Genomic DNA, 12,812 nt, shown 5'->3' on the forward strand with positions numbered 1-12,812 from the left:
CCAGAAGAGACCTCAGAGGCAACCTAGTCGTGGGATCATTGAGAGCCACAGGGAAACTCAGAGGCTACATAGCCTCCTCCTTCATTTTATGGATAAGGAAACTGAAGCCCTGGGAGTTTAAATGACTGGCTCAAGGTCACATAGGTGGTACGTGCCTGAGGTGGGATTTGAACCCAGGTCTTCTGACTCCAGATCCAAGTTTCACTGTATCATCATGATGACACATAGGAGATGAGATCATCATCTCTAAATATGAGATAGGAGAATTCACCTCCCTCCCTTCTTTGCAGAGGTAGAGGAACCAGGGGAAATTAACATTCAACTTAGTTCATTTGTTGGCTAGTTTATTCTTTGTTATAAGAGATGATTCTCCAGAAGGAAGGGCATTCAGGGCATATTGGGATGTTAAAAAAAAAAGATATCCAATTAAAATATTTTTAAATGCTTGTGGAATGAATGCCCAGAGTTAGAAATTCCCCCGGAATCACGGGATGTCAGCGGTCCAAGAGCCTTCTTTCCCTCCTTTGCTTATCTCCAATCAATCCGGAGTTTAGCTTTTTGAACATAGCTGTTCAAATGTTGTCTCCCCTTTGGGTGGGGAGCTCTTTGAGGGCAGGGACTGTCTTCTGTTTTCCTTTGTATCCCCATTTCTCACCACAGTGGCTGGCGCAGAGTGGGAGCTAATTTATGTTTATTCACTGACCCCCAGATGAGGGAAACTGAGGCCCGGATTGGGGAAAAGATCTGCCTAAAGTCCAGCCAAAAGCTCTTGCCTCGAAGATCAAGGGGCCTTTCCCAGCACCAGGCACTGATGATGATGATGATGATAAAGAAGATGATAATGAAGATGAAGATGATGATGATGACGACGGTGGCGGTGGTGATGGTACTTATAGAGCCAATATTTATAGTATTTAGGTTAGTATTTATATAGCCCTTCGGGTTTTGCACTTACATACTTAGATACAGAAAGGTGACAGAGCGGAGGTTTGGAACAGGATTGAAGGGCTATCCGAGCCCACGCTCTAACACTTTTTAGAAGAAGCCCCTGAATTTCCATCGATGCGCTCGACCATCTTCTGCTCTTGCCCGCCGCCGCACTCGATTGGCCGAGCCTAAGCCAAGATGGCTGCGCCCATGTGAGTCGTCCGCTGGCTCGCTGGCGTTCGGCGGCGGCGAGGCCCGAGGCCAGGCCGGGGAGCAACGCAGGGACCGCGGGGGGCCGAGATGCTGAGGGCGGCGCGGAGGGCGCTCCTGTGGGGCCGAGCTCAGGCCCCAGCCCCAGCCCTGGCCTGCGGGCCGACGGCCAGAGCAGCCGCGGGGCCTCCGTGCGCCCTGCGACCTGGTGAGGGGGAGGGCCGGGAGAAATCAGGCGGCGAGGCCTGAGAGAAAGCGGGCTGCGGGGACTGGAAAGAGCGGGGGTCGGGTGGGAGAAATGGGGAGGGCAGGGAGCACCATGAGTATGGGCCGGGAAAAGAAATCAAGCGGCGGGGCCCAAAAATAAAACGGGATAGAAGTGGAACAGTGAGGTCGAGAAGGAAGACCCGGAAAGAAATCAGGCGGAGAAGTCTGGGAGAGAAACGGGTCAGTTAAGAAGGGCGAGGAAAGAAGTTGGGCATCGGGGCCAGGGAAGAAGGGCGAGGGGGTTTGAAATCAGGCAGGAAAACGGAAGTAAATCTGGTAGCTAGACCAGTGAAGTCTGGGGAGGAGAGAAATGAGGTGGCGGGAGGGCAGGGGATGGGGAGGGGAATGGTGATGAGGGCACAGTCTCTGGGAACCCCTTGAACTCTCCTTGAATCTTCCCACTTGGTCTGGCCTTGGCCTGAGGTTATAAGCATTAGGCCCAAATGTCTACCTTGCCTAGCCCTCTATCGTCCAGCTGTTCCCATCCTTAATCCTGATCAAAATATCTATACCCTAGCTCTGTTACCCTAGCCCTCTATTGTCTGTCATTTCCATGTAGCCTTCAGCTATTTCCCACCCTGGAGTCTGACCTCATCCCAGTCCCTTCAAGCTCCTCCTTAGACTCCTCCTCAAGTCCCTCCCTAGATCCCTCCTCTGGTCACCCCAGAACACCCACAATCATTGTGTATATAATCTCCATCTTACCTCCATGAAGGTGGTCAGATCCAATCTAGCTCGGATTGATCTGGCCCGCTTTCCTTACAGGCGTCACAAGGGGTGGGATCTCTTGGGGCAGCCCTATTTGGCTAACTCTTAATAAACTTTGTCTTTTCCCTTGGCTGAGAAAGCTTGAGTCAAATTCTTTCGGCAGGATCCGGTGTGTTGGTACTTTGGGGTGTCGAGCACCCCTCAATCCCAACCCTCTTCAGATGGTTCCCTGACCGCGAAGCAGGGGATGGGGAGGGGAATGGGACCCGGGGTCCCAGCAGGCCGGGCATTTAAGGGCCATCTCCAGTCCCCTTTTCACTTTCAGGAAATGGCATCCTCCTCCAGGCAACCCGAGCCTATGCAGATAAGAAACCAGGTAGGTGACCTGGGTTCCTGCCCAGACTGGGCTGGGGTTGTCTGAGGAACTGCATGGGCAGAGCCCCAACCCCGGAGGCTTTAAGGGATCCTTACGGTGGCTTAGCGTGGGGGAAGGGGGCTTGGATGAGACTCAGTATCCCCATAGTGGGCCCCATGAAGGCAGAGGCTGTTTTTTGCCTTTATTTGTATCCCCAATACTTAGCACAGGGCCTAGCACTGATTAGATATGGAATAAATGTCCGTTGACCAACTAATTTAATTGGGATACACAGATCAGAACCCCTGAACTTTAGCACTAGAAAGGGGCCTTAGAGTCCTAACATCAGCTATGCCCATCACAACCCCTGCCACCTCCCAAGTTTGCACATGAGTAACCTGAGACTCCAGGAGACTAAATGACTTGCCCAGTCTTTTCAAATCCAGTGATCTCCTTATCCCCTAAGTATCCCTGGGGTCTGTTGGGGTTCACTGGGGGCAGATCGAAAAGGGTGAGAGCTGATCTCCTGTGGTTTCTTTCTGTGCCTGCCTTAGTAACCCAGTCCAGCCAGATGGATGACCTGCCTTCCTCCATGCTGCTGAAAGAGTATCAAAATGTCCCTGGAATTGATGGGTACGTATGTATGTCATGATCTGGAGGCAGAATGTGGGAGAATTCTTTTGGCTGTTCAAGCATAGCTTGCCCCAATTTGGGGAAGTGGTTGAGTGGGACTAATTGGCGAGGACCCAAGGTAGCCAGAAAACAAGCAAAGTGATCTGGAGAGATGGAGGCATTGGCCATTCCCTGTAGTCACTCACTTGTCATTGTGACATGTAGAAAAATAAATGATCTGAAGCTTGAGGTGTGTTCAGATAATCTCTTCTATATTCTGGTTACTACCTAAGTTCTGCCTCCCCTGTGACAAGCCTCATATTCTTACTGTCATCCCCAGTAGACCATTTTACATGGTCTCTGTAAAAGCATAATCTGTCATTCTTCTAATTCTTGGGGAGAAGAGCTCTTTTCCAGAGAGTTTACTGAACTGCTTGGGAAAGAGATTCTAGGTTGCCATGATTTTCCAGACCAACCTGAAATATGGAGCTCCTGCCCCCACCACCACCACACCCACTCCTAAGTTCTTTACCACTGTGGTCTTCCTATAGGGTCGATGATATTGTGAAAAGACTCTTGTCTCTGGAAATGGCCAACCAGGTGAGTGTCTTCTCCCCTTCCCCATCTTCCTTATCAATCCCATCTGTGGCTTATTTGTCAGAACAGGGTATGCCGTGGGGTCTGCCATGTTTTCTCCCTGGTTTTTATTTCCATTGAAATAAATCCCCGAGTTCTATAAAACATGGACTCAGCCAAAAGGCCACACCCAAGGACCTAGAGGGCCACATGTGGCCTTGAGGCTACAGGTTCCCTACCCCTGCATCTAAACTCAGACATAGATGTATTGCACACCAAGTGTAGTTTGCATAATAATATTGACACCACTGAACAGAATTATTTAAAATGAGTTCTCTGGGTTCATTTATTTTGTAAGAGGAGATGGCTAGAGGATCACTTTGGCCTCTTGGAGCCTGGGTTCTAATCCTGACCCTGCCACTTACTTTGTGACCTTGGACAAGTTACAGTTATCTGGGCCTCCATTTCCTGATCTATAAATCAAGAAGAAAAGGCTCATGGACCATAGATCTAGAGCTGAAAGGACCTTCACAGATCAGGTAGTCCAACCCCTGTAAAAAGGGGGAAATTGAAGGCTGGGATGTACAATGATTTGCTTACAGTCACATACTGAGTGGCAGAGCCAGGGTTCAAACCAATATCCTCAGACTGCAAAATCAGTGCTCTCAGTACTGTATCACACTGCCTCCCCAGTCACAGCTCCTCTGTCACAGGGCTGTGAGAGATAAATGAGGCCACAGTCATAAAGCACTTTGCTACAAAGCCCTATATAAAATGGCAGCTGATTTATTATTATAAGTAATGGGAGAGAAGCACAGGTCCTTGCTTCTGATAATGGGAATGGTACCCATCTCGCTTTGCCTTCTGTCCCTAGTGTGATGTCAGGCTCATGTCCACCAGCCTTCCACACATTTATTTATTAAGGGTCAACCTCAAACCCAGGTCTTTTTGGTTCCAAGGCCAACTAATTTACCTACTACACCATACTGCCTCTGACAGATACTGGTTTTGTAACCTTCAGCAAGTCACCTTAACCTCTCAATGCCCTAGGTCAGAGGTGTCAAACTTGCAACGCACAACAGAACTGATTGCAGCCAAAACTAGACCAAAATGTAATTTGAAAATATTTAACAAAATAAATACAATGAAACATAGATAATATTACATTTTAAAATGAAGACATTATGCATCCCGCAGGGATCCTTGTGTACATTCAGTGGCCCCCATTTCTATTTGAGCTTGCGACCACTGCCCTAGATAACTCTCTTAAGATTCTGAGTCGTAGAGAAGGTACCCTCAGAAGCTCCCAGGCTCCTTCCTTCTGTACTCTGGTTGTTTTTAACTCAGTTCCCTTGAAGTTGGTCCTCCAATAATGCCTGGGGAGCAGTGGTGTGACCTTTCCCAAGACAGCCCTTAGAGTGGGTACAATGTCCCAAGAAGTTTGAGAACATGGGGGGAAGGAGGTGGAGTGTGTTTAAAGGGGCTCAGACCATACAGAAAAACCTTTTTGGTTTGTTCCCCCATCAGAGGGAGAAAATGAAGATAAAGACAGAGCAGTTGCTAAACCAGATCACCTCAAACCCAGAAGATACCACATCCCTGGAAGCCCGAGGTTGGTCCAAGGGTGAATGGAGGGTGGGGGCAGGGAATGACCTGCCTCCCAGCACCTATTTTAGGGCCCTGTTCAGCTTAGATGATTAACCCTAAGCCGAAATCTGGCTTGGGCCAGGAAGAAAGAGAGCAACCAAGAAAAATGAAATTATCTTCTGTACCTACAACTCTACTGTAACAATTTTTGTTTGCCTTGGGTGCTGTGGTATCACTATTTCTTATCTGATGAATGGATTACAAAGACCCCGAGGGTTCAAACAAACAATCTTTTTATTCTTATTCCAATACCCTCTGGTAGAATATATTATCTGTGTGGTTGAAAAGCAATTGAGGAAGATAAAAATCCCTGACCAGAAAGTTAAAAGCTTTCAGCCAGATGTTCCTTGGAGTCCAAGCTCCTTGTCAAAATCCTAGAAACTACTTTTTTTTTTTTAACTCTTTCTGCCCTGAGGGCTCACAGCTAGGCCCTAGATCTACCCTCCTGGGGTATGGGTAACCCACACCGGCCTAAGTTTTCCCCACCTCCTTTCCCTTTGGAATCTCTTCTACTCCCATGGATTCAATTAACATCTCTATGCTAATGATTCTCACATTTGTTTATCCAGCCCTAAGCTTTCTCCTGTCTCTCTTCTCCAGCTGCCTACTAGACATCTGGAGCTATATGTCCCATGGAAACTCAACACATGCAAAACTCATCTTTCCCCAAAGCCCTCCCTCTCCAGAACTTCCCTGTTATGGTGGACGGCACCACTGTCTTCCCATGCACCCAGGCTCACAACCTAGCTGTCTCCCTTGACTCTTCTCTCTTCCCCACCCCTACTTTCATATCCTTGTTTCCAAGGCTGGTCAGTTTTACCTTTTTGACATTCCTAGAATCTGGTCCTGTCCCTCCTCTGTTATTGCCATTACCCTGATGAAGGCCCTCATCACTAAACACTTGGGCTGTATTCAGTGTGCTGGTGGGTCTCTGCCTCAAGTCTTTCTCCACTTCACTCTAATCTATCCTCTTTTCAGGTGGCAAAGTGATCTTCCTAAAGAGCGGGTCTGACCATCTCACCCCACTTAGTAAATTCTAGTCACTCAGTTACCTCCAGATCAATTATAAAATCCTCTATTTCTCCTGTAAAGCTCTTCATAACCTGCCCCCACCACCGCTTTTCCCCTCTTCCACTTCACTCCCCTCCATGTTGTCTATGATCCAGTGACACTGGCCTCCTCACTGGTCCCCCTGCACCGTTCTCCCATCTTCTGCATTTCCTCTGACTGTGCCTCATGGAACACTTCCTCTTACCACCTGGCTTCCCTGGCTTCCCTCAGCTAAAAGCCCACCTTCTGCAGGAAGCCTTTCCCTATCCCTCCCACCACTAGTGCCTTCTCTCCATTTACACTCTCTATAGCTTGTTTTTATAAAGTGTGCTTGCACATTTCCTCCCCCATTAGAAATGTGAGCTGCTTGAGCACAGGGACCATTTTAGCCTTTCTTTGTCTCCCTGGCAACTGGCACATGGTGCTTGATAGGTGATTGTGGATTGACTGTGGCCTGCAGCTGTTCCTGCTGCTGTTTGGAGAGCATGAGAGAAGTGGGAGTTAACTCTCACCTCCCCCAGTTCCACCAGTGTCATTGTCAACAAGTGTTCAGTGCCTGCACCGGTTATCCTCCACCTGGGGCTTGTCACAGAGTTAGAGAATTTGAGAGTTGGAAGGGGTCTCAGTAGGAATCTGAGATTCCTACTTGACACATGCTCATTCTGGCCTGTGCCTGAACCCTTCTCGGGAGGAGAGCCCACTGCCTCCTGAAGCAGCCCATTTCACTTTTTAGACATCTCCAGTTGTTAGGAAACTGTCTCACATCAACCCTCAAGGTGTACTTTGCAGCTTCTGTCTGTTGTTCTGTGTTGTGCCCCCTGGGGCCAAAAAGAACAAAGCTAACCCCTCCTCCACATGGCAGTCTTTCACATAACCAAAGGCAGCTACCATATTTGTCTCTCTCCACTCCTTCTCCCCCACGCTCCAAACTCCCTAGTCTTTTCTTCTCCTGGCTAAACACCCTTAATTCCTTCAACCTTTGCTCATATATCATGGACCCAAAGCCCTCTAGCCCTTTCTTATTGCAGTATTCTACCTTTCTCCCTAATATGAATTCTTCCATCCAGTGACACTGGCCTTCTGGCTTCCAGCTCTTCTCTTCCATGCCCAGAACACTCTCTTCTGCGCAGACTACTGACTTCCCAGGCTGCTTTTATGTCCCAAATAAAATCTGCCCCTCTGCAGAAAGCCTCCCCAACGCTTCTTAATTCCAGTGCCTTCCCTCTGTTCCTCTGTTAATCATGTCCTGTCTATCCAGTATATAGTTTGCTTTGTATATATGTTTCTTTGCATGTTGTCTTCCCCATTAGATTGTCAACTCCTTGAGGGCAGGGGCTGTCATTTGCCTCTTTTTATACCCCCAAACTTTAACACCATGCCTAGCACTTCGAGTAGGTTCTTAATAAATGTTGATTGGCTGGTTAGGTTGTTGATTGATTGCCCTTTTCTGGGCACTCCAGCTTATCACTGTCTTTCCTAAACTCTGACACCCAGAACTGAACTGAACAGCACACCAGCTATGACCTGACTAGGACAGAGGACAGCGAGACCATGGTCTCTCCTGTGGTCAGTGCTGGTAATAGGCCAGGTCTTATACTTTTGTTGCTGGGGAAACCTGATCATTAGTAATAGGTTTGGAATCTAGTTAGATTCTCAGTAAGAACCATCCCAGCTCTCTATCCATTCTGGCATATTTTTCTCTGAGTCAGGTGAGGCTGGAATAGGAGAGAATGGGTGAAATTTGGGGTCTTTTGTCTTATTCAAGTGAGCCAGGAACCAAACAGCTTTGAGAGCTACTACCAGTCTCAGCTCTTCTATTTGCTATGCTTTATGTGACCTTAAACAAGTCCCTTGCCTTCTATAGACTATAATCACCAAGTATGTAAAAGAATGCTCTCCAAGGTGCCTTTAAGCTATTAGTCTATGCTCTACATTCCAAGGTTCTTCTCTATGTTCTAAGGTCCCTCCCAGCTCTGATGTCTATGTTCTAAGGCCTCTCCTGGCCCTGAAATTCTGTGTTCTCAGGGCTCTCCCAGTTCTAACCTTTCTGTGTTTTAAGGTTCCTTCCAACTTGGATTTCATTCTGTGACTCTTTAAGTCTCCTCCCCCTTTTAGGCACAGTCTCCTGTAAAATTAAGGAATTGGACTCAAGTGTGTGTAAAGTCCTTTCCAGCTCTGTCATGACACCATCCAGGTTCTTGTCCCCTCCCCCACCCTGGCTCACTCCCACCCCCTACCTGGGCATCCAGCTGTTGATTACAGTTTCCTTTTCACTCATGTAACCCAAACTGTTACTTCCTCTCCTACTCTTTGGCCAGTTTCCATTTACTGGATGGTGAGTTTCTAAGTATCAAAGAGACCCACATGAAAGGTTTGGAGAGCCTACTTTCAGAGCCTCCTAGCCCTGTTTGGGGAAAGTACCCTCAGCTTTCCACACCCACTAGCAATTCCATCTGTCCAGTCTGAGCATCACTGTGATGGCAGGAGAGCTTACAACACTGCCTGTCCTGCCTTACCTTACTTCGCTACTAAAGTACAACTCTCAGGACTGATAGTAAAATGCCACTTAATTTAGACAGATATTTTTTTCCTTTTTTTTTTTTTTGGAGGGGGGAAGGCAAGGCAGTTGGGGTTAAGTGACTTGCCCAAGATCACACAACTACTAAGTGTCAAGTGTCTGAGGCTGGATTTGAACTCAGGTCCTCCTGACTCCAGGGCCGGTGCCCTATTCACTTCACCACCTAGCTGCCCCAAGATGGATATTTTCTAAGTGCATACAATGTACCCAATCTCTGTTGTTAATGAGACACCAATAAGATAAGTAATTAATTCCTGCCAAGAACAAAATGCAAGTATTAATTCAATCAGAAACACTAACCCATGCACCACTTGTGAGATGCTTCTTAGCCATGTTTTGAGAACTTTGCTTTAGGGGAGCAGGTCCTTAAGCCAATCCTACCCCTTAGCCTCTTTCCACCCGAGCAGAGCTCAGTTCAGCTCTAGTTTTGAAAAAGCAAGGTGTCAGGAGTCAGTCTTGAGAGAGCCCCATTAGTCAATGGTTTCTCAGCCAGGAACCATCACAGCCCTCTCTCCCATGTCTGCCAGAGCTGGGTTGTCATTGTTTTGAGAGCCCATCTTCTGCTTTTTCTGCCCTGCCTCGGAAATAGTAACATGTACCCACAGAAATGAAGCAAGAGCTTGACGGAAGGATGTGTTGGGAGTATTGAGGGCAGAATGGGGACTGACAAGTGAGGAGGAATCCCTATACTGTTAGAGCTAGCAGGAGCCTTAGAGATGATCAAGCATCCAGAACCCTCCTGGAGAAGCAGGCAGAGAGCCAGAGGAGGGAAGGGCTGCCAAGGTGCTACCACTCACTCCCATCTGGACCTCAAGCCTAGGTCTCCTGACTCACAGGCCAGGCCTGTTTCTGCTGCGCCTCACCCTGCCCTCAAAAGACTTGAAAGGGATCAAAGGGATCAAAGACCACCAGGGTTCCCACGGCCATTGAAATTATCAGGGCACTGGCAGCTGGCCTTGGTTCACATCTGACCTCTGATACATACTGGCTGCATGACCATGGCCAGTGCTCCAGGAAAACCCCTTAAACTGAAGAGCTGCTGATTTGAATCCTCTGGGGGAGTTTCCATGATAGTATTCCATCCCTACCCAAAAGAGATGGTAGGTAAGGAGGTCAAAGTTACGTAAGTCAGGTGGCATTTGGGCTTTGATCTCTGAGGTCGCCCTCAGCTCTTTCAGTCAATAAACATTAAGCACCTACTGTGTGCTCGGCATTCTGCTGAATGCTGGAGAGGCAAAAGTCAGTCCCTGCCTTTAAGGAGTTTGCAGTCTAATAAGGGAGACAACATGCTAACAAGTTTGTATAGACAAGCTATCAATAGGATGAATGGGAGATAATTGACAAAGGGAAGACCCTGGCATTAAGAGGGGTTGGGAAAGGCTTCCTGTAGAAAGTGGGATTTGAATTGGGAATTAAAGGAAGCCAAGGAGGTGGGTAGTTGGAGGGGAGGAAGGAGAGCATTCCAGGTCTGGGGGAATGCCCAGAAGAGAGAGATGGAGTGTCTTATTCATGGAACAGCCTGGAGGCCAGTGTCACTGAATCAAAGAGGACCCATCATGAAGTGAAGTGTAAAAAGATTCTGTGACTCGAGTTCTGGCTGCTTGTGTCCTGACCCCTTGCAATTTGGTATTATAGTTGTAAGATTGACAGTCAGGATCCGAAACTATGAAGAACACATGCAGAAGCATCACAAGGTGAGCTGCCCCCTCCTTTCCCCTCCCCCCCCTTCCCTTCTCCTTCCATCCACTCCTCCATGGAGAGACATCTGGCAGCACCTGCAGGGTTAAGATCCCGGGGTAGGGGGAGGGGTCCTCATAAAACATTTATTGATAGAGAAAATGTGCTCTTATTTACAGCTAAACTGGATATCAAATTTCGCGTAGCTAATGGATTAATCATATTTCTTGTGTATAAGGATGCACACCCTTGCTTACAAATGGGTGTTTCTCCTTGGCATCCAATAGAATTTTTGCCCAGACAGCCTCCGTCAGATACTCAAAAATTAACTGAGTTTTCCAATAAACCAAACTAAACGTAATTTCATGGAGAGTGACTGTACAATTATCAAACATAGCTCATAATAAATGTCCTTAGAGTACTTTTTGACTATCTCTGTTAGTTTGTATTAATTAAGATGACACTAGGTGGCACTCATCAGCCCACTGGCTATGCCACCACAGGCCAATTATTTAACCTTCCTGAGCATCATTTTCTTAATCCATAGAATGGAAAGACTACCACCTAAAGAATGTCCCTTCCTAGGTTTTGAGGATCAGTGCAATAGAACAGGTAACACACTTTGCAAACCTTGAAGCCCTCTCCCAATACAGCTATTGTTGTTATTCTGTTTCTTCTGGGGAGCCCAGACCTTGATTCCAGAAGCCACAGGGTAAAGTAGAAAGTGGGCTGGATTTGGAGTCTGGGGACATAGATTGGAATCTGGGCTCTGCTACTTAACCGGCTAGGTTACCTGAGACAAACCTCAGTTCCTCATCTATAATATAAAGGAATAATTAAATGATTCTGAGGTCCCTTCACCTTTACATCTGTGACTCTGAAAATCTCTCGAGTCTCTCTGCCTCTGCAGCATTGAAGCAGTGGGTAGGCCCTTAGGTCTCTTAAGCTCATATCTGAGCCTGCAGATGAAGAAACTAGTCTGCCCATCGGAGATTCATGCATTCAGCTGTCACTTATTAAGCGCCAGGTGATGGACTACGTGTTGAGGATAAGAAGACAAAATAGTCCTTGCCCTTAAGAACCTTACAGTTTACTAGAATGGGGAAGCCCCCACCACTCCTTTGGAAGGAGGGGCATAAGGCTTGATTGTTAAGTCCCATGGCAAGATTCCTATGTAGAATAATGGCAGCCTGGGTCATGAGACCGTCAGGAAAAATCACGGCCTTCCCACATTGCCCATGACAGCTGATATTCCACTAACTTGGTGCTTCTACAGGACAAAGCCCACAAGCGATTGCTGCTTATGGCCATTGACCAGAGAAAGAAGGTACTCAAAAAGCTTCGGCAGACCAACTTTGAGGTGTTTGAGAAGACGTGTCAAGAGCTGGGCATTGAATACACATTTCCCCCTCTGTATTACCGGCCCGCACACCGACGGTGGCTGGCTAAGAAGGAGTTTTGTATCAAGGTAAGGATCAAAAGCTGCTTTAATTGGGCTGGTGTGGGGTAGGCTCTAGTAGTACCATGGAATAGCCTTCATGGGCTTTGGCTTAGATGCCTTTTTTTTTTCATCTTGGCCATTAAAACAATGTTTGACCTACCAGAGAGGTGGCAGGTAGCTACCCTGCAGGTAAAAAGGATGGGGCTTCACTTCAGTTAGGGGAAGGTGCCCTATGGAGAAAATCTGAATTAGGGGGAATTGAGTGTTGTCTTCTAGTGTGAGAGGGGCTGTCATGTTAAGCGAGTGACAGATCAGACTTCTGCTTAACCTCAGTAGAAAGCCAGGGAGTAAGGAGAAAGGCAGGTAGAGGGAGACAGGTTTTGACTTGATCTATCAATGGGATACCCTGACTCAAATGGTAGTACTAAGTTCTCTGTCACTGGAGACCGAATGATGATTTAGACTAGAGGGCATTTCCCTATTGGCACATCTTCCTCTTGACCAGGACTCACCCAGGTTCTGCCAAAGACATCTCCATGTATGAGATTTTATTTATCCACAATTCAAGGACCATTTCTTCCCATTTTCTCCAATAGGTTTTCCAGGAGACACAGAAGCTGAAGAAGCTAAAGAAACAAGAAGAAGCACTGAAACGTGAAGAAATAAAGCGGCTGGAGAGTCAGGACACTTCGGCCTCTTAGCCCAGGCTCCACCAATCCTGTGGCACTTTATCTAATACAAAAAATAAATTAAGTTAAAACCCA

General features: G+C 47.4%; 1 protein-coding gene across 1 annotated transcript; it reads left to right on the plus strand.

Moving 5' to 3' along the window:
* Positions 1-1,097: 1,097 nt before the first annotated feature.
* On the plus strand, positions 1,098-12,812 carry MRPS15 (mitochondrial ribosomal protein S15). Its single transcript, XM_036747914.1, has 8 exons — positions 1,098-1,345; positions 2,438-2,488; positions 3,022-3,100; positions 3,631-3,679; positions 5,183-5,267; positions 10,566-10,624; positions 11,884-12,075; positions 12,645-12,812. Exons 1-8 carry the CDS (start codon positions 1,228-1,230, stop codon positions 12,747-12,749), a joined length of 738 nt encoding a protein of 245 aa, XP_036603809.1. The 5' UTR covers positions 1,098-1,227; the 3' UTR covers positions 12,750-12,812.

Source organism: Trichosurus vulpecula, chromosome 2, assembly GCF_011100635.1.
Source record: "Trichosurus vulpecula isolate mTriVul1 chromosome 2, mTriVul1.pri, whole genome shotgun sequence".
NCBI lineage: Eukaryota > Metazoa > Chordata > Mammalia > Diprotodontia > Phalangeridae > Trichosurus > Trichosurus vulpecula.

Coding starts and splice junctions, on each gene's coding strand:
- MRPS15 (XM_036747914.1), top strand. CDS start 1,228: ATGCTGAGGGCGGCGCGGAGGGCGCTCCTGTGGGGCCGAGCTCAGGCC. Junction 3,680..5,182: donor CTCTGGAAATGGCCAACCAG/GTGAGTGTCTTC, acceptor TTCCCCCATCAG/AGGGAGAAAATGAAGATAAA. Junction 10,625..11,883: donor ACATGCAGAAGCATCACAAG/GTGAGCTGCCCC, acceptor GTGCTTCTACAG/GACAAAGCCCACAAGCGATT.